The sequence below is a fragment of the Haliotis rubra genome, unplaced genomic scaffold, assembly GCF_003918875.1.
Source record: "Haliotis rubra isolate DU_JTF1 unplaced genomic scaffold, ASM391887v1 Scf1373, whole genome shotgun sequence".
NCBI classification, from domain to species: domain Eukaryota; kingdom Metazoa; phylum Mollusca; class Gastropoda; order Lepetellida; family Haliotidae; genus Haliotis; species Haliotis rubra.
This window is the reverse complement of record NW_025765307.1, coordinates 110,781-130,386: the sequence shown is the minus strand read 5'-3', so window position 1 is coordinate 130,386 and position 19,606 is coordinate 110,781. Positions and strand designations below refer to the sequence as shown.

The following is a 19,606-nucleotide window of genomic DNA, read 5'->3' as shown; positions in this document are numbered from 1 at the left end:
GATGTCTATAGTCCGTTTGGCTCAACAGCGGACCGATGAATTGCAATCTAACTCGAAAACTAATAAACATAAAATACAATAAAATAAAAAAGTTGTTTAACAAACTATTATTAAAATATTGACACAGTTCACTATTTGTTACGAGGGAGGAGTGTAGAGAAAGGGACAGCCGGGTGTTCGAGAAGCACGTTCACAGACAAAGTTATTTATTCATTAACCTGTGCTGTGCCGTCTCTATCCGTTCTCGAACACCTGGCTGTCCCTTTCTCTGCACTCCTCCCTCGTAACAAATAGTGAACTGTGTCAATATTTTAATGATAGTTTGTTAAACAACTTTTTAATTTTTAGGACAAAAATTCTGCAAAAACCTCACAGAGTGGGTATGATGTTTTGATTATGATCAGCGTTTCATTGAGTATGTTATGTTTATTAGTTTTCGAGTTTGATTGCAATTCATCGGTCCGCTTTTGAGCCAAACGGACTATAGGTAGGATAATGCAGACGGATTAGAGTGAGAGAGTGAGTTGGGTTTTACGCCGCTTTTAGCAATATTCCAGCGATATCACGGCGGGGGACACCAGAAAAATGGGCTTCGTACATTATACCCATGTGGGGAATCGAACTCGGGTCTTCGGCGTGACGAGCGAACGCTTTAACCACCAGGCTACCCCACCGCCCCCAGACGGATTAGATGCTATACGATCGGGTTGCTTATGGATATATGAATAATTTGTTGAAATGTTGGGTTAGTGCTATTTTCAGTATTCACAAACATGTCGTTGCCCTAGGGAACATAACTACGACAATTATTACGTCATTGTTAACAACAAAGGCTGTTTTAATCGGGAGGTTTTTGTAAGTGCCGGCACAGCTGAATCCAGGGATTGCGATCGGAGGCCCCCGCTGTCCCGATGATTGTGAATCGTCTTTTTTCTGAACTTACTGCATTTTCGGCTGTGTTGAAATTGGACAAGTCATAGATTATTCGGGAGATCCGGATTCCACATGCTGTTCGATATTTGCACATGTGAATTTCTCTGTACCAAGCTATCTTTAACAATGTACATCAATTTTTCGGACACTAGTGCTAGTGATAACTCGTGTGACATGGCTATGCACGATTACTGTTCTCCTTATATTACTATATACTCAGTCAAAACATTAAGGGAACACCTCACTCAAATTTGAGACTGGTGAAAAAGTAGGTCTGACGAAATGACCAGAAATGTCTGTGTACATACTTATTTCTGACTGAGAACAATTCGCAACAACACAACATGCATGTGCAAAACATGGCAAATGGCTCTTAGGTGAGTATAAGGGACATCGCATTTGTGCCTGCTGTCACATTTCGATTAGTTTACAACGCAGTACCTCTCTGAAAATCAACGTTGCCAAGCGATTGGGATGATTAATATCGGATCATCGAGAAGTGAAGTTACCAGACACTTTGGCAAATCAGTCAGTGTCATTTCACGTCTGGTCACCAAGTTCAATGTGACCCAGAGTCCCAAAGTGAGAAGAGGGCGTTGCCGAAGCGACAAACTGACAGAAGGCGGAGGCTGGCATGTTTGCGGGATCGCTTTAAAACATCTGTCCAGTTTAACACTGAATTCCGAATAACAACTGGATCGCTGGCGAAACCGCCCGCAATCGATTGAAAGAAGCCGGTTTAAAAAGTCAACGTCCATTGAACATTATTTGCCTTTCACGAAATCATCGACTGCTTCGGGAAAACTGGACAAATCAGCACAGAGTTCAAACTCAACGACAATGGCGTTACACAGACTCTGCATACAGTTTGGTGACGGTCGTACGCGTGTTTGGAGACGACAAAATGAACGATTCAGTGACGTTACTACTCAAGAAACTGACAGATGTGTTGTGGACCTGTAATGGTCTGGGGAGGTATATCGTACGCCCGAAGGACACCACTGGTTCGTCTTGACGCAAGAAGTAACGCACAACGTTACGTTAATGATGTCTTGGATCCTGTTGCACACCCGATTTTCCAACAGGAGGTAAACGATTTGAGTTCCACAAGACAATGCCAGTCCCCAAGTTGTCAGATTCTCGATGGGATTTTTGAACAGACACAACATCAGAGTTATACCCTAGCCACCCAGACTAGGACCAATAGAACATTTATGGGACATTTTGGGTCGAAAAGACAACGTGCTGAAATGCCCCCAAAACAGTTTCATGCACTACAGGACGAATGGCGCCAAATTCCAATCCGTAACATCCGGAATCTGATGCCTCGGAGATGCCAGCTGTTGGTGATAATCATGGAGGACATACCCGTTACTGAACAATCAGTGATATCATCATCAAAACCAACTAAATTAGCTTTGCAAACATGCACCAATAACACAAATGTTCACAAAGGATCTGGTGTTCCCTTAATGTTTTGACTGAGTATATTATGGTATTGCTTAGTGACAGATATAAATCACCAATACCGATCAAGTAATAGTGCTGAACATGTAACTTTGTTTTCAGATCTGCAATTTAGTATTTAAGAGAAGCTTGACAAAGTCTAATACACGTGAGAAGAGGGCAACGCTTCCTTTCTCGAGTCCAAGAATGTTTTCCGGAGCACTTGTGTCTAAACATATGAACAATACACCTCCCATCATTGACACCAGTGTTATCCAATGTGTCGAGGACAGCTTTGTGAAGCAAGTCATCAAGTACCACGATCTACAGCATGACAATTTAACATTTACTGTAGAAGAGTATCCTCAGCACGGTGAAGCCAACCTCACAACAGATGGGATGCTATCCTACCAACCAGAGAAGGATTTTAATGGCTATGATAGTATTCTCGTAAATGCAACCGAGGTATTCATACATGATCTGGGAATACAACCAGCTACACTTACCAAGAGAATACACATCAACGTGTCAGATGTTAATGATCCACCTGTCACTTTCTACCAGAGGAACACCCAGTCGCCAATACCATCATTTGTTGAAAGTATTCACAAGGTATCTGTTGAAGGCAATCTAACGGATCACTCTCTGGGTTCGTTTTGGGTCGCAGATGTTGATGACCCTGACGAGTTGACAATCCTTCAAAAGGAAGTAAGTGGTCTGGCAGCCAACTTTACACTTACACAGGTTGATGCGGCTGGGGAAGATGGAGAGACATACAGAAACATGTCCATGATCTACCCAGGGAACACTATCACCAAACATGACTTGAAGCTGAAGACCCTCAAGGAATTCCACGGGAGCATCCAGTTCTCACTACTCGCTGTTGATAAGCTGAAGAGCTACAGTCACGCCCTGTCAATCCACGTGTTTGTCCTCATTAGCCCATGTTACCATGGTAGCTGTGCTCCAAGAAACCCGTCTTTACCATGTGAACATCCAGGCAGAGAAAGCAGCTTTCAAGCCTATCACTGTGAATGTGTAGCTGGTTACGAAGGACAGTTATGCGAGAAGGAAATCAACGAATGTCTGAAGGCCACCTGCTCCCTTCTGTATGACTGTGAAGACAAACTGGCGACCTATGAGTGTGTCCTGAACATCCCGAAGATTCTTGCCATACTTGTCTGCATTTTTCTGCCCTGCCTAGGTGTTGCCTTTTACATAAGTCGCAAGTACAAACAAGTTAGACGCCGATCAAAGGTCTGGTAAGTAATATTTGTTACGGTTTAGAAATTGCTGTGATAAAAGGCTTTTTAGTCCCCTTTATACCAACAAAATATAACACAACCGAGTCTATAATATTCAATTATATGTTGAATAAAAGATAAACAAGTTTACAAATGAATGACTGTACAGATTTCTACTGCAATACGATTGGGTCACAAATCGAAAATATGAACTCAATGTCTATAGTCACCACAGTTACGATCCTTGTAGATGTATTGATTGAAGAAGTTGACAGCTGACGAATGTTCAATGTATACGAGACCTAATGGTTGGTCTTGAAACGTCAATGTTGGCAGAAAGATGAACGTAAATTCAAAGTCGTTTCCCCATACATCTTAGCAACAATTCCTTATATACCTAGTATACACTTCCGGAGAAATCTAGCCCAAGCCACGCCACACCACTAGCATTTAGGAATTACTTGAGTCACGCCGTCTTCCACCGAAAACACGGGAAACTAAACGAACAAAGGGTAGGCAACTCCCCAGCCCACTCTCAACAGGCGAAAATACATAGCCTAAGTTCAGGGTGTGAGTTCAAATCCACACTCTTTAAACTTTTGTGACCCATAACAACTAAAAAGTTTATTCAATGTGACTTCATAACATATATTTAAACACGAGTTATCTTGCCCTTTTCTTTAACATTATCACAACAGGCATGGTAACTCATGATTAGGTTCTCTGCCAAATCAGGCAGGTCTAACAGTCATCGCTTGATTACATTTTGTTTTAACATGTTGTATAGTTCACATTTGTGTAACTCAATACATATATGAAAGTGCGTTTTTGTGGCCTCGACGTTTATGATGTACATTTTTGTTTGAAGGAATTTGCCAGACACCGCTCCAGATACACAGACGAATCCTGTATACCTAGCAAGGTGCACATCAGTAGAACAACACAGTGATGGTGGGGCAGACACGGAGCAGACGACTTCCGGGTCGGCCTCCACAACGGAACATGTAAAGGAGCAGACGACTTCCGGGTCGGCCTCCACCACGGAACATGTTAAGGAGCAGACGACTTCCTGGTCGGCCTCCACCATGGAACAAGAAAAAGAGCAGACGACTTCCGGGTCAGCCTCCATTACGGAGCAAGTAAATGAGCAGACGACTTCCGGGTGGGCGTCCACCACGGAGCAAGTAAAGGACGACACACCTGCTGGTTTTCAAGAGAATGGCAGAAGCACGCCTGCCTTGTTCATGGGTCCAGGACACGCAAGGATGCCTCACAGGAAAACGAACTACTCCACCCTGTCGAGCTCAGATAAAACAATTCCTAGAGTTGTTGATTGAAGCAACAGTATCAACAGTGTGGAATTGTGCAGTGTTTGCAATTTAGATGTCTAATAAACACAAGGTGTCTTTTGTAACTCATATTAGGTCTTTATGTGAACTATAACATTTCCAGTTTCAGTATTCGATCATTTACGTCACATGCTAATATTCCGAGTGTGTGACTTTGAGTTATTATTAATATTATTATTATCCATGTTTTGAGTCATTTTATATGACTTGCAAATCAATTAGTACACTAAATATAGTTAATTAAGAACGATAACACATATATGCAAAATTTACAAAGGTGTTAAATTTACTGTTATTTATACCGTATCTTAGTGGCTTCTGTAATTTTGTAATGTAAGCTGTTGATAACTTGTATATGGATGAAGACTTACTTAACATCATATTTGCAATGTCCATAAGAATTGCATTTATTGAGATTAGTGAAGATGTAGAAACCATTGCTAGAAATTGTTCATAACACATATTGCCTTTTTGCAGATTCATTCCGTTGTTTTTTCGAAATACTTTTGATAGTATCTGTGTTACGTGAACATTAGTTGTCAATAAAACTGATTATCATATCTATGTGATAATACTGTATGTGTGCCAATCTGAACTTAGTTTAACTCAGTAAATATTGATATCGCCTTCTTTGTTATTATCTTATTTTGATACCGAGCATGGTTATAATCACCACTTGTTATAATTGGTTACCACTACTATTAGATCATACAATGTTATTTTTCAGGAAAATACTGTTGTGAGGCATCTACAACCAACTTCTGTAGAAGGATTGACTAACGGTTAATCGTAAAAAAATGAGTGTCGCAAAAACAGTTCAAATTATTGCAAAACTATTTCAACTGTTGCAATATCTAAACTATAATATTTCAAAAGTATTATTTCCTATCAATCGTAGCACATTCATAAGTCACTATACAACATTGCCACCATACGAATATTCAACTTGAACTGAGATACATGGTACCTTCGTTACAATCAATTACTTCTAACAATTACATCATCTGAAATAATCTGAAACTGAAAGCATCATCGTTTTTCCACTACATGCTTCTTGTAGTCACAGAGGGGTTTCCATATATTAGCGCTGAAATTGGCAAAATCTTTGGCTGGGTATTTTTTTTTCAATAATCTCAGAAAACAGAAAACCTCCATTGACTTGCTCTTTTAGTTGGTAGTCAGTGACACGAACAGTCAAGGGTCTTAATATTTCAAGCACAAACAATCAATACAGAAAGTGCGCTCATGTTTAAAACGAAATATTCACAAAATGAAAAGCAATGTACATCTTGGTTTATTACTTATTTTCGGATTAGTAATTCCATGCAGCATAACAAAATGCATGAGTGTGGCTTAATGCAGGGTTTAGCATTATTACAACTGTCGGTATGTGTCAGAATGATTTTACACGAAAACCTTAATCACTTACACTCCAACTCACTTATGCACGCCAGCATGACATGATTGATTGAGTGAGTGAGTTAAGATTTAAAGTCACATCGGCAATATTCCAGTAATGTCGTGACTAAAAACAAGTAATAATTTTAAAGTCAATGAAAGTTAATTTTAAAAGATTTGTCTGCAAAGGACAGTAAAACCAATTAGAATATCACTGATATGAATATAAAACTAGCATGTAAATCGAAAACAGTTTAATTACAGAAGACAATACAAATGACCTGATTGATTATAGCGTATGGTCATATAAACTTCTTTTGTTTGATATACGTTTTTTCGTAACGTCAGTAAGTGGTGAAGCGTGATTTCTCAAGCTACTAATATGGCGAATAGTTTCCCGAAATAATTGTGATAATTTCTAACTAAACTCGAGGATATTATTCTTTTGAAGAAGAATTGATATACACAACAGTAAAGGATATGGCCAGAGAGTGCACAGTTACTGTTTCAGCTGTGGCGTTAGCGGCAATGCTAAAGTGAATACAACATTCATTTGAGTCAATAATGCATCATGGTCACTGTTTAATATACAACAAATGCATGCCCCCAATGAACGTCTTAATCAACACTACATGACAGTATCAGACTCTTTACCAAAAGACAATAATGCGAAAACAGGCTACTACTGAATGATGGTTTGGCATGAACATCCAAACTGTTCTAACATGACTGTAAACAATGTAAGAAAGTTTTGAATACAAGACACGTTTTTATTGAAAACAACTTCTTTTTATTTTATTCTTTATACGACGTTTTAGAGCTAATTCTTGCTCCATCGGGTGAATGTTGATAAAAACGTGACCCGTGTTCATGTTCGTCCAACTCAAAATGCCTTTCAAGAACTACAAATGTTTAGTACAACTCAGGGTATACATAATTATTACCTATATTGCTAATAATTATTATGCATCCTTAAAAAGAGAAAACTTCGGTCCATATATGTTTCATAAAGCCGGTGTATACTTTACATATATGTGTTTAATTCAATCCATGTGTGGACATGTTTAAAGTTCTATTTCTTGCTGATAGTGAGCACTATAACCACACGGGTCTATTGCGGTCACAGCTGCAAACAGAGATTTTGGTATGGAATGGGTGGGGATCACGGTCAGGTTTGTTTCCGCTCTTTTCATGAGAACCTCCTCCAAGATGTCTGCTCCTCCAACGACTGTTCCAATGTGAAGCTCATATTGAAGATCCTTCCACGGAGAGACGAACAGCCCATCCCAGTTTAGGGAGATGTGCTTTCCTTTCCGTGACACAGCTATCGCAGCAGATCCTACAAATATTAAGTACGTAACAATTTTTATGATGAGTGAGTCTTAGCAATGTTTCACATGTACCGTGACAATGGGCATCACGAATCATCTCTCTATCCATGTGGAGTATGAACAGTCTCAAAGTAGCAATGAAGTATTCCCATCTGATTACGCACTAATAATAATCGATAGTCCTTGAATTAATTAAATACAAACATGTTTATCTTCAAAGACAATTACATTTTCACTGAATGGTAAATACGCTGAAATACAACAGAACAATTTAACCTGTTATTGTCGGAGGATTGCCATGGGTGGTAAGGTTAAGAAGAGTTGTTTCCCCTCGTGTCCCAAGCACGTTGTCTTGAGATACTGCAACTGGATAAGAGGCCAGGTTGTTGAAGTGCAGCCCACAGAACGAGGCAAACTCATAGTCGGTGTCTACTCTGGTCTGATATGTGCCGGACTCATCTGTTACCTTAATCTGAAGTTCAGAGTCAACATGCACACGTCACAGGTTTCGTGTAAATGGCAGGTAATTTCATCCACTTAAATGGCATGTGTCAGATTCTTGTCACACAAATAGATACAAGACAGTTAAACTTACCACAGTTGTCTGGAGGTCATACCGGGCCCAGTGCATCCGAACTGTGTTGTTTTTAAGGCATTGACCACGTTGATTGAAGTACCTGACGTTGTCATCCAAGATGACCGCCATTGTAGGCTTCAGTTGGCCATGTGTCAGAGTTACGCCATCGGAGACGGCTGACGACATCAAACCCACGGTGTTGATACAACGAACTGTTGTGAATATCTTCAGAGGAAGGCTAATATTGACATTTGTGATGTCAAAGTTAGCCGTTGTTTGATTTCGGGAAACCAACTGAAACATCTTGATGTCACCTTTGCCCGGTATCCTGCCTGGAAAGTGAGTGAGTGAGTATGGTTTTACGCCGCTTTTAGCAATATTCCAGCACAATCGAGGCGTGGGACACCAGAAATGGGCTTCACACATTGTACCCATGTGGGGAATCGAACCACGGGCCTTCGGCGTGACGAGCGAATTCATGAATTGAATTCATGGTATAAAACGCAATACATTTTTTTGTCAGTAAGAAATCGCTGTAACATGGTATTAATATCAACATAAACCCAATTTACAAAAGTAATGAATACAATAACAGAACAGGTAAAACACTACTGTCAACATAGTCCGTAGACAACCATAAACAGTTTTGACTAGTACAAAATGAAAACAAGTGTGAATCACACTACGTTAATAACCGAACATAGTACTACACGTTGATTCGAAACAAACAGTCCCAAAGAAACTGCACCTATACTTCTTGTAAGCTTACTAATGGAGTCGAATGGTCAGGCTCGCTGACTTGATGTATCTCACTGGGATTGATCGATGCTCATGAGTTCAATCATTAGATTCTCTAGTCCAGACTCAAGTATTTACACGCCGCCAAATACATGAAGCTGGAATACCACTGAGTGTGGCGTTAACTAAAGACCAGTCAACATATTAACAAAGAATATCCGCTTGCCTTGTAGAGGGACGTTTGTTAACCACTCTCAAAAGACAATACAGATGGTAGCTGTTTGCAGAACAATTCACTTAAAATACAATGTCTACTAGTGGAAAGATGTCAGTAAATGCAGTTTTGTTCGTATGATATATGCATTGTACCTATTGCCCAGGTACAGCGCAGAATACTCGACTCAGCATCCTCGACTGCCCAGTTGACGTACACATCGCCCAAAGCCTGGTAGTCAATGTCAATCCCTACAGGAAGAATGAATTAGTCTTACAGCCCAATACAGTTGCTTCATGTTATTATCCACAGTTATCTTGTTATGTACTTTATGTATGTAGATATCCATGCTGTATCATTCACTTGAAGAATGAGTAAGAAACGTTTTGTTCAACAAACAAAAAATGTAATTGCACGACTGTTTGATTATAAATAAGCCGTTTTTTAAATCTGACAAATATTTGGTTTTCTTAAACAACTTTAACAGAACCACAAGTATTTCATTTTACCGTCTCCATCATTGATGTGAGAAAACACCGGCGGGGTCATGTCGACAGTGATGGGGTCAGGGCGGGAGACGGTTGTGAGACCAGCAGCATTCCTGGCAGTGATGGTCAGGAACAGTTTCTGTTTGTGGGACAGTCTCAGACCTGACAGAGTTCCATGTGCGTGTCGGCCAACACTCTTAAAGCCCTGCACCTGAGTTCCTCCGAGGACAGTACCTTTAAGAGACATGCTTTTATTGGCATTTTTCATCTTTGACCTTTTTAACTCTCAACCCCAGACATGTGGGTATTAGCATGTGTATCAGTGCCACATAAAAATTGACGCGATATTTGTAAATTGAAATTCTACTGTATATTTGACAAAACAATGACAATATTGATTGTTAGAACATTGTCGGGCATGTTCTAGAATTACACTCAAGAGGTTATGCGAACAAGTAAAAGAATGTTATGATATTCTCCTGTGTAACGCACCCGCAGCCATTGTGTATTCTACAATTGGAGACTCTCCATCATCAAAGTGCCAAGATACGTGAACTGATGACCAGTGCTTCCGGAAGACAGCTTGAAGATTGACGTTACTTTCTGTTTCCATAGTATCTGCATTCCCTACATGATCCACTCTTTGCAACAACACGTGATCCAGGGCCATTTCCATGCTGTTGGAGGACGTCCCAATTTTCAGCGGTGTTGTGGCGTTCTTTGCCAGGAAACTGAAGCTATACTGGCTCCACAGGATGACCCGTCCATCTGTACCATAACACGAGTCTACACATAGGTGGGGATCGAGGCTGAAGGTAAAGATGTCATTCCCAAACGATATGAAACCTTCTACTACTTTCTGGTTGACAGTAATGTCCAAAGGATACCCAACATGGATGGTGGCTTTATATCTTCTGCCAACGCCAAGGTTCATGACATGCTGCTGTATGCTGCCTCGTACAGAAACTACTGTCTTCCCGTGTGTGGCATGGTGAACACCAGGTGTCAGTAGCCTGATGCAGGAGTGCCTCCCAGCCTTCCATGAAGGTAGTTCAGGATGACAGTCAGTGGAATGGCTAATGCTTTCTTCAAAGGAGGGATTGGACACCAGATTTTCCCCTAGATAGGCAATGTCCTTAACTTCAGGTGGCGACGAATCAATGATGACCCCATCTGATACAACCACTGTAGTTGTGTGGCCAACAACGTCTACAGCATAAACCTTCGCCCATATGTGTATTCCTGTAAGTAATATGTAAGTCATTAATAACCAACAGTGGTATTTTCCTGAATTGATGACAGTATAGGCAATACGTCAAAGATATATTGAGGTTGAAATGCATTTGCAAGGCATGACATGTTATATCCAGTTAATAGACTAATAAACTTTCATTCCAGCAAAATGTATGCACACGGATATGCAGAGGCAGTTGACGTTGGAAGTACGCTGTCTTTCAATGAGTAAGTCTGCTGCGAAATGTTTATAGTCAACTTTATGTATTCCAGCGGCTTCAGCCTTAGTGTCGCATCCTTTGGGCAACAACTGAGCATTGCCTTTTTGATAGACATGAGAAGGACATTCATGAAGTTGATACATCAGTGACTCTCAAGCATATATTCCAGTGCAAAATGAGTGACATGGGGTAGTCTACTATTATGATTAAGTTTAGAACGTGTGCATGATGTATTCCGATTTCATAACAACGATCCGTGCCTGGATGAACCGTGATGGTCCTGGTTAGAATTGTTCTTTAGCAATCCATGCATGTCCAAAGAGGGATCAGCTGGTCAGGCTCGCTGTCTTGGTTGACACATGTCATCGTGTCCCAATGACGTCGAATCTCATGATGTTGATCACAGGATTGTCTGGTCCAGATTCGACCATTCATAGGCAACCGTCATTTAGCTGGAATATTGCTGAACAACAAACACAATCCATCCCGAATGAATAATATATAAGTACGATAACTACGTGGCTGACATAATGGATCATCAAATAGATCACAATTTTTGCAATTTTGTTCTATGAATGAAAGCATAATAAGATTGTTTTAAATGCATAATGACTTCGTCTCGTGTAACTCAACCCAACGTTAAACTGTATTATCATTTCAAAACCGACCAGATACATTATCTATGTTCCTACCATCAACAAGTGGTGACTCCAGGCGTGCTCTTGCTGATGTATGCAGGCCCACATCCTGCCAATCCACGATGGTACATCCAGATGTATCATTGGTTGAACCAACACACCAGAAATACTTGCTGATTGTGGAATCCTTGTCAGCAAACCCAAACCAGGATGCAGATACCCGTGTCTGGGAGGACTGGTAGTCAACATCACCGGACCCTGGACAGTGACAGGAAAGACGAAAATATGTTGACCGACTTAATATGACATGCCACTTACAAGTTACATTCTATATTCTTTCATGGATGAATGGTACAGAAATCCTATGCCTACCGTCTCCATCTTCTACAGTCCCTGCTACTGGTGCCGTGACATCGATCTGCACCCCATCTGAGAATGTCCAAGCAACCAATCCGGCTTTGTTATATGCAAGTACATTGGAGTAGTATGTGGTTCCCGATTCCAGAGACAACCCAGACACTGTGCAGTTTGTGGCAGTCATGTCAGACGACGCATGTATGCTGAAACCTGAAACAATAAACCTGAATGTATTTCTGAGTATTCAGAGTTAAGCGAAAGCATTGCAACAGATTCTTGGTTGTCCTAACCTAACAAGTTTTAGAAACATACCGCCGGGTGAAGTACTTGTGTAAGCCGTGTATGTTAGGAGTCTTGACTGTGTGTCCAGTACGTTCCTCCAGCTCAGGTATATCCTATCTACGTGATGCTGGTAGTCGATATCTTTCCTGTCTCCAGATTCCATGTGCTCTTTCATCTGTAAAGAAAAGCAACGGATGGTGACTTTGAAGCAAAACGGCTCTATCGAATAGGCTAATTGTAATCAACTGTAGACATGTGTCAGTTTGTTCATATGAAGTGTAGATATTCTTCTTGTCATGATGTACTTGGTACGTTTCGTATGGTTCACAAGTGATCGATAGAATATGCATGGATTCCGATAGTTGTTTTCTGCAAGTCACCCACCGCTACTCCTTGCAGTGAAGTTGTTCTTGGTGCTGTAATATCAATGAGGATGCCGTCGGATTTGTAGATGTTGTATGTGTTCTCGTCATACCATGCCCGCACAAATACACTGTAGCTGAGTCCTGGTGTCAGCTCACGCCCTGTTAACATTCCAATACAAACTTCACAACTATGATTACATGTGAGGATAGACAAACTTTATGGATAACAACTTCTTGTATTTCACAACTGTGATGTTTTAACACAGATTCCAGGAATCTGAAATAGAAATGTCGCACTCACGAAACAAAAGAAGTTGTTATCCATTAAGTTTGTCTTTTTTGTACTTCCCAACGTCTTAAATGTCACTGAAACAAGATGCACATGAGGACATTAAACATGCAGTTACAACGAACAATGTAAATGGTAGACAACATAAAACGACCCCGCCATTTATCCTCTTACCTTTGGGTAGGGTTATGACTGTAGACATTACAGACCCTGCATCAAACCACACTCGTTCGATACTTTCCGTATATATCCCTGTCGGGTATGTCCCACTTGAACGCCCGGCACTGAACTCGTACCTGCAAATAACATTGTTGGCCTTTATCTATGTTAGATGTAACATAAGTGAAGGATGTGGCAGGATTCAAGAAGACGGTGCCACTGACCTCACAGGTTGTGTGGATTTTGTGTTGGTTACCGTCCATGATGCTGCAAGGAATGAGTCAAAGGGTGAGAAGTCCACGTCATTCCCCAACACAGGAGATTCAAGGGATTTCAGATCAGTGGTGTCTCTGACCGCCAGTGAAGAATTCCCCATGCCTGGAATTAAATAGATTGGACATGATGTAGAGAGAGAACGAGAGAGACAGACTTGATTCTATATCTGTTTTCGTCATTTCACTGTTTTCTGTTCTCCATAGGTGATTGCGTTGTCAGCCCGGCCATGGAAGCACGTAACCTTGGAGTGATCTTTGATTCCCACATGCCCCTTAAGCCCCATGTCAAAGCAATCTGCAGGCGGTCCTACTACCATATCAAGAATATTGGAAAGATCCGAAGATATCTAGATGAGATAACAGCAGCAGCATTAGTTCAGGCCTACATCACATCTCGCCATGATTACTGCAACTCATTCCTCTATGGTCTCCCAGCTCATATTGTCAAGAAACTGCAGCAGGTCCAGAATGCAGCGGTTCGTGTGGTCACTCTTACTCGCAAGTTCGAGCACATCACCCCTGTCTTGAAGAGACTTCATTGGCTACCTGTTCGCTACCGAACCATCTACAAGATTCTGCTCGTCACTTTCCAATCTCTCCACAGTCTTGCTCCTGACTACATCTCAAGTCTTATCCAGCCATAGCAACCTCGGCGCAGTCTGCGGTCAGCCGACAGCCATCTCCTGGTGGTACCAGCCTCCAGAACCAAGTCTTACGGTGAACGGTCTTTTGCATCAGCAGCACCTTTCTTATGGAACAAACTCCCAATCAACATACGGGCCTCACAAGAACTCTCACTCTTCAAACCAAACTAAAAACGTATCTGTTTAGCCAAGCCTACTGAATCTCACTGTATAGATATGGAACTCAAAGCGCTTTAGAGCAGTGCTTATTTGATTTTAGCGTATGTATGTATGTATGTATGTATGTCTGTCTGTATGTATGTATGTATGTATGTATGTATGTATGTATGTATGTATGTATGTATGTATGTATGTATGTATGTATGTATATCTCTTAAAACCTTTGTTTAAACTGTAAAGTAGAGAGACACAATTAAGACATAGTCTGGTGTTAGTTACTGATGTGGTTCTCATCCCTCTTACAATGTATAAGCATACCATTGTCCAGGAATCTGCATCCTTGACTGGTGCTACACATCTTGTCCTGGGCAGCACAGACACAGTGACCCTCACAGTTGTAGGAGCTGCACCGTCTCACCAACTCTAGCTCACCCCCGTCTCCCAGAACCAGCTCGGAATGGAGGGGGCTGCTCTTGAGGCCTACCTGAATAACCAAAGGAATTGAACAACAAAGAAAGGAAGGAAGGAGGTAGGACGAAAATGTAAATGACAACTGGTAAGAAGGAAAGTCAACTTGTACTTACACCGTTTACTGCCCACATGGTGACAAATACAGAAGATCTAGAAGACAAGTCCTTGGTACTGATGTTGAATGTCTGCACAATTCCCTCATCCTCCAGGTCCACTCCACTGATGTTGTGGTATACCTTCACCAACGGGTCCTGGATACATGCACGATAAATAGATTCAGATAAACCATACCGTTAATATCCTTCAACACATATATTCCTTCGCCAACGGGTCCTGGACGTCGTGCACGATAAATACATTCAGATAAACAACACCATTTACATCCTTCAAAACATATATTCCATAGAGATATTACATAAAGTACATCTTGTACATTATGATGGACGTATAAAATCGAAATCAGATCCACTAAACCCTGAACTATAAACATTGAAAACTTTAGGACGGTGGCATTCTTGATACAATTTCACAAATGAGTGAGTGAGTGAGTTATTATTTAACGTGACATCGGCAATATTGCAGCCATATCGTGACGAGAACATAATTTCTCAAATGACGAAACCTGTGCTAAATCTGTAGCAAATGGTCTGGAGCCAACTGTAGTTATGTAATGATCTATGCCAGAGTGCAGATCAGCAAACCCAAGCCAAGCAAGGCTAAGACTGCTTCTTGTCCACGTCATCCAGCCAAACTGATTCCTTGACAATTTGGCAGCATGGTCCGTTTGTACAGCAAGAACCCCTGCAAAGGTGAGCTCGAGTTAGATGAATATGATTGTGAGATTAATGTCGTTAAAACACAATACAAATCATAATATAAGAGAAATTATGTTCACCTCAATGTTTATGATAAATATTTACTTACCTGTTGTTGGTACGGAGCTGTCGACCAAGATGCTTCCAGTCTGACTCTGTGTACAGAGACCAGCCATGTTGCATGATATAACCTTCACAATGTAATGACTTCCATCATGAAGATTCAGCTGTGTGAAAGTATATTCTCTCAAAGGTCCTGGCATCTGAAGACAAACCGTGTCTTCTGGGTTAGGTTGTTAAATACTTGAGACAGAGAGCATTACTTAATGACACGCGTTCATTATGTTGTTACTCATGCTTTAAACAAATCGAATCTTTGTTACTTTCCTGTTTTCAGGGACTGATATTACATAGTCCCACTTAACACCTAACTGTTGGCTCTCACCTCCATCAAGGAAGAGTTAAACTCCCCTAGCTGATGAGAGGAAATTGAGATGTACTGGCTCTCTATGAAAGACTCCTCGTCCTTCATCTCCCAGCTGACCTTCACAGTGGCCCGACTGATCAGCGTCATGGCAACCAAGGACCCATGTCCTTCCACAAGATCAGGGGCCTTCACAACTTCAGGTGCGCTGTTGTCAATGATGAAGCCGTTCGATGTTGATGTGGTGAACACCCCTAGAGTCATAAGCACATAAAATACCAACATACAATACAAACATACAATACCAAATTCATCACCAAGTGTGGAGAAACGAAAATGACTAACTTCATTTCGTAATGGTGACATGACGCCATTATAAAAGTAGTGTTGCGTCAAATGCTTTCGCTTTATTTAGATTGAGATCATGTGATCTAGGGCAAGTCACATGACTAAAAAGGGGAGATAACTTGGTGACAGAGGCATGCAATGTTGTGCAGTTTCAGTGTGGTTTTCAACCGGCAACAGCAGAAGTAGCAGAAAACAGTGTACACAGATAACACAGAATTAAATTTACTATGTTGGAACCGTGGGAGTTGTTAATCGATACAGACATTTGCAGCGGTGACAGGTAGTACAGCATTAGTAGAATTGTATGAAACTGCCTTCCCTGAAGAATCTGATAATTATTTAATACATTCAGTCACTGCTGGTGCTTTACAAAAATATTCATCACTGCTGGTGCTATAGAAAATAGATGGATTTTAAAGCAGAGAATGGATTGTTTATAAGCTGAAATTATTATTATCAATAATGAATCACTACATCATTTATACCTGCTTTGTTGAACGCTGTAACTGTTATGTACATCCTGTTTCCGATGGGTAGCATCTGACTTTCGTTAAGTGTGAGAAATGCCACCTCTTTAAGGGCAGCATGTTGTGATGAGAGAATGTCACTCTCTCCTGGTGTGGTCCCCACCTGCCACTCATAGTGGTCCAGACCTGATTCTGTGTCCTGGAACCCATGCCACTTGCAGCCCAGGAACGTTCTATGAATAGAAACATAGTTACACATACGCACAAGTGCATTTTGGTATTGTAATGGTCTCCGGGTGATACAAGGGAGTATTGCTGAGTATACTAATTTATAATGCATATTTTAAATTAATAAAGTTTGATATCAAAATCACTGAGCAGAAACATGAGTAGACCTGAATGCCTGGTACTGGGAGTCTCGGTCTTGTGTGCCAGGGGCCCCTATTCTCGAAAGTGTCCCAGCTAAGTCAGACCCTATGTAGTTAAGACACAAGTTAGGACATCCTACCTTTAGGATAAGACCCATTCTCGAAACGATCCTATCCCTGTCCTAACTTGTGCTACCTATCCTAGCTAGGATAGTGAGCTCTTCAGTAGGTGAGATAGAAAAACCTGTATTAAGTTGGGGATTCCCCTAAATATTACCCATGTTCATTCCATAAAAATGTTTACAACATAAATGGTAAGACTAGAAATCGAAGTAAAAAGCTTGAAAGCGGTGAAATTCAGCTTTTGATGGATTTAGTAGATCTAGAAGAAATTATTCGATATTCTCATCACATTATAGTAGTTTTGAAGTTTTTGACAAGGCATGGTTGTACCTAGTTACTGGCAAATGTACTTTTTCTGGTATCAGATTGGAAGTAATTTACTTTTTTCTCCCATTCATTTTTTGACAAGGCGATAACAATTTTACTTCAGAGTTTGAAAGTCTGCCAAAACAGCAATAAGGATATCAAAGACATGTGCAAAAAAGCTTTCATTGTACCTATTTTTTTTAATGAAAATCATGACTTGAACTCTCATTATGCGTCATCTCACAAACTGAAAATAAACCTAGGAAATAAACAGGAGTTACTTCCCTTATCAAGATGGCCTTGACATTGACATTTCACGGCAATGTGACAGAAAAGAGAAATGCTGTGATTAAAAAGACCGAGAATAGGTAAGAATTGAACAAATCTCTTTTGTAGATCAAAAGAATATGTGCATTGCAAGAAGTGTGTCTATTCATTACCGATAAATTGATAATATATACACACAAAAAACTCTTCTTAACTTATCAAAACTGTGTGTTGTTTAAGAAATACAGTTCGCTCTACCTTCATGTATAGTGTTATGAAATACACTTTCGCCCTGAACTATTATAACGTTTAAGCACTCGGACGCAAGCGTCCTCGTGCTTTAACTATAATAGGTCAGGGCGAAAGTGTGCTTTATTACACTATACATGGTGGTAGAGCAAACTGTATTTCTTTTCTATGAAGCCAAATTTAATACTTTCTAAGGATAATTACGATTAATCTAAGGCAGAAAACAATCGACGAGGTCGGTGACCTAAATTAAGAATCCTCGCACAGGGCTAACTGGCGCGCTGTTCTATTAATGTGTTTGCCCCCCTACGTTAAGACGAACGTTACCAGAAAAAAACAAATGATAAACAATTTGATGACGGTTTACGTTCGGATTAAATATCTTCTCTAAATTATTCTAACTACATCTGTGATTAACGTAAACCATATGGGGCAATATGAACGTCGCATTTCAACTACCAACGTACGTTTAGATCAGTACATCCAGATGAACCTGAGTTGTCAAGCGACATTCCACGATTGCATTGTGGGAATGTAAACATTGCGAACGTTACCGTGTCGCTGAAAACTTGTGAGTCGAATTGAGACATTTTAACCGTCGGAAAACATAAACGTAATGAATCCACCAGTGATGTAATCTGTGTGAAGCAACTGCAAACTAAGAAACGGGATGCAACGGAGTAGTTTACTGTAGGAGGCTGTACGAGGCGATGGCAACTGACATGCGTCGTGACGTCGCTTACATTGTGACGTAATGCAAAAGTGTTCGATTACGAGGGGGCAAACTAGAATGGCGCATTGACGCCAATACATTGTGACGTAATGCAAAAAGTGAACATTATCGTCTGATAAAGTACTGTCGGCGCCTTTGATCTTTCACCGAAGCATCTTAGAATGTAAATTCAACTGTAATTTAGGCGAGTAATTGTTTGACAATGTCAAAATTGGTGAACAAACCAGAACCACATCATGTTGACTTCCACTAAGATAGACTTAGGACAAGTCAGAATCTATCCTAGTATTTGTCCTAAGTTAGGATATCCTAGCGCTAGGATACTTTTCGAGAATAAGGTAGGACACCTATCCCAGACCCTAGGATCAAAGTTAGGATATCGGGCTAGGATCCTTCCGAGAATAGGGGCCAAGGGTTAGGGTTAAACGTTGAAATAAAATCACTAAGCAGGAGTCTGAGTGGACCTGGATGCCTGGTACTGGGAGTCTCGGTCTTGTGTGCCGTCCATGACGCTGCCAGGGACGGGAGGACTTTGATCCAGGATAACACCATCAGATGTTGCGCTGCTGCACAGTCCCGCCATGTTACAAGCTGTCACTGTCACGTAATACCTGACACCTTCAGCGAACAAAATGTGATGGAAGACTACATCTGAAAAAAAAGCTTACAGTTGTTAAATTTGCTATATCAGTTAG

The 19,606-nt window shown here is 40.8% G+C and overlaps 2 protein-coding genes across 2 annotated transcripts; one reads left to right on the top strand and one right to left on the bottom strand.

Annotated features, from left to right (window-relative positions):
- Positions 1-2,586: 2,586 nt before the first annotated feature.
- On the top strand, positions 2,587-5,404 carry LOC124268357. The gene is made up of 2 exons (XM_046703332.1): positions 2,587-3,641; positions 4,492-5,404. Exons 1-2 carry the CDS (start codon positions 2,587-2,589, stop codon positions 4,958-4,960), a joined length of 1,524 nt encoding a protein of 507 aa, XP_046559288.1. The 3' UTR covers positions 4,961-5,404.
- Positions 5,405-6,609: 1,205 nt separating this feature from the next.
- LOC124268355 lies at positions 6,610-13,354 on the bottom strand. The gene is made up of 11 exons (XM_046703330.1): positions 13,278-13,354; positions 12,834-12,973; positions 12,480-12,624; positions 12,183-12,377; positions 11,865-12,068; positions 10,211-10,960; positions 9,740-9,952; positions 9,386-9,481; positions 8,297-8,610; positions 7,978-8,173; positions 6,610-7,709 (listed from the first exon to the last, which is right to left on the bottom strand). The coding sequence occupies exons 1-11, from the start codon at positions 13,303-13,305 to the stop codon at positions 7,435-7,437; spliced, it is 2,556 nt and encodes an 851-aa protein (XP_046559286.1). The 5' UTR covers positions 13,306-13,354; the 3' UTR covers positions 6,610-7,434.
- Positions 13,355-19,606: the final 6,252 nt, after the last annotated feature.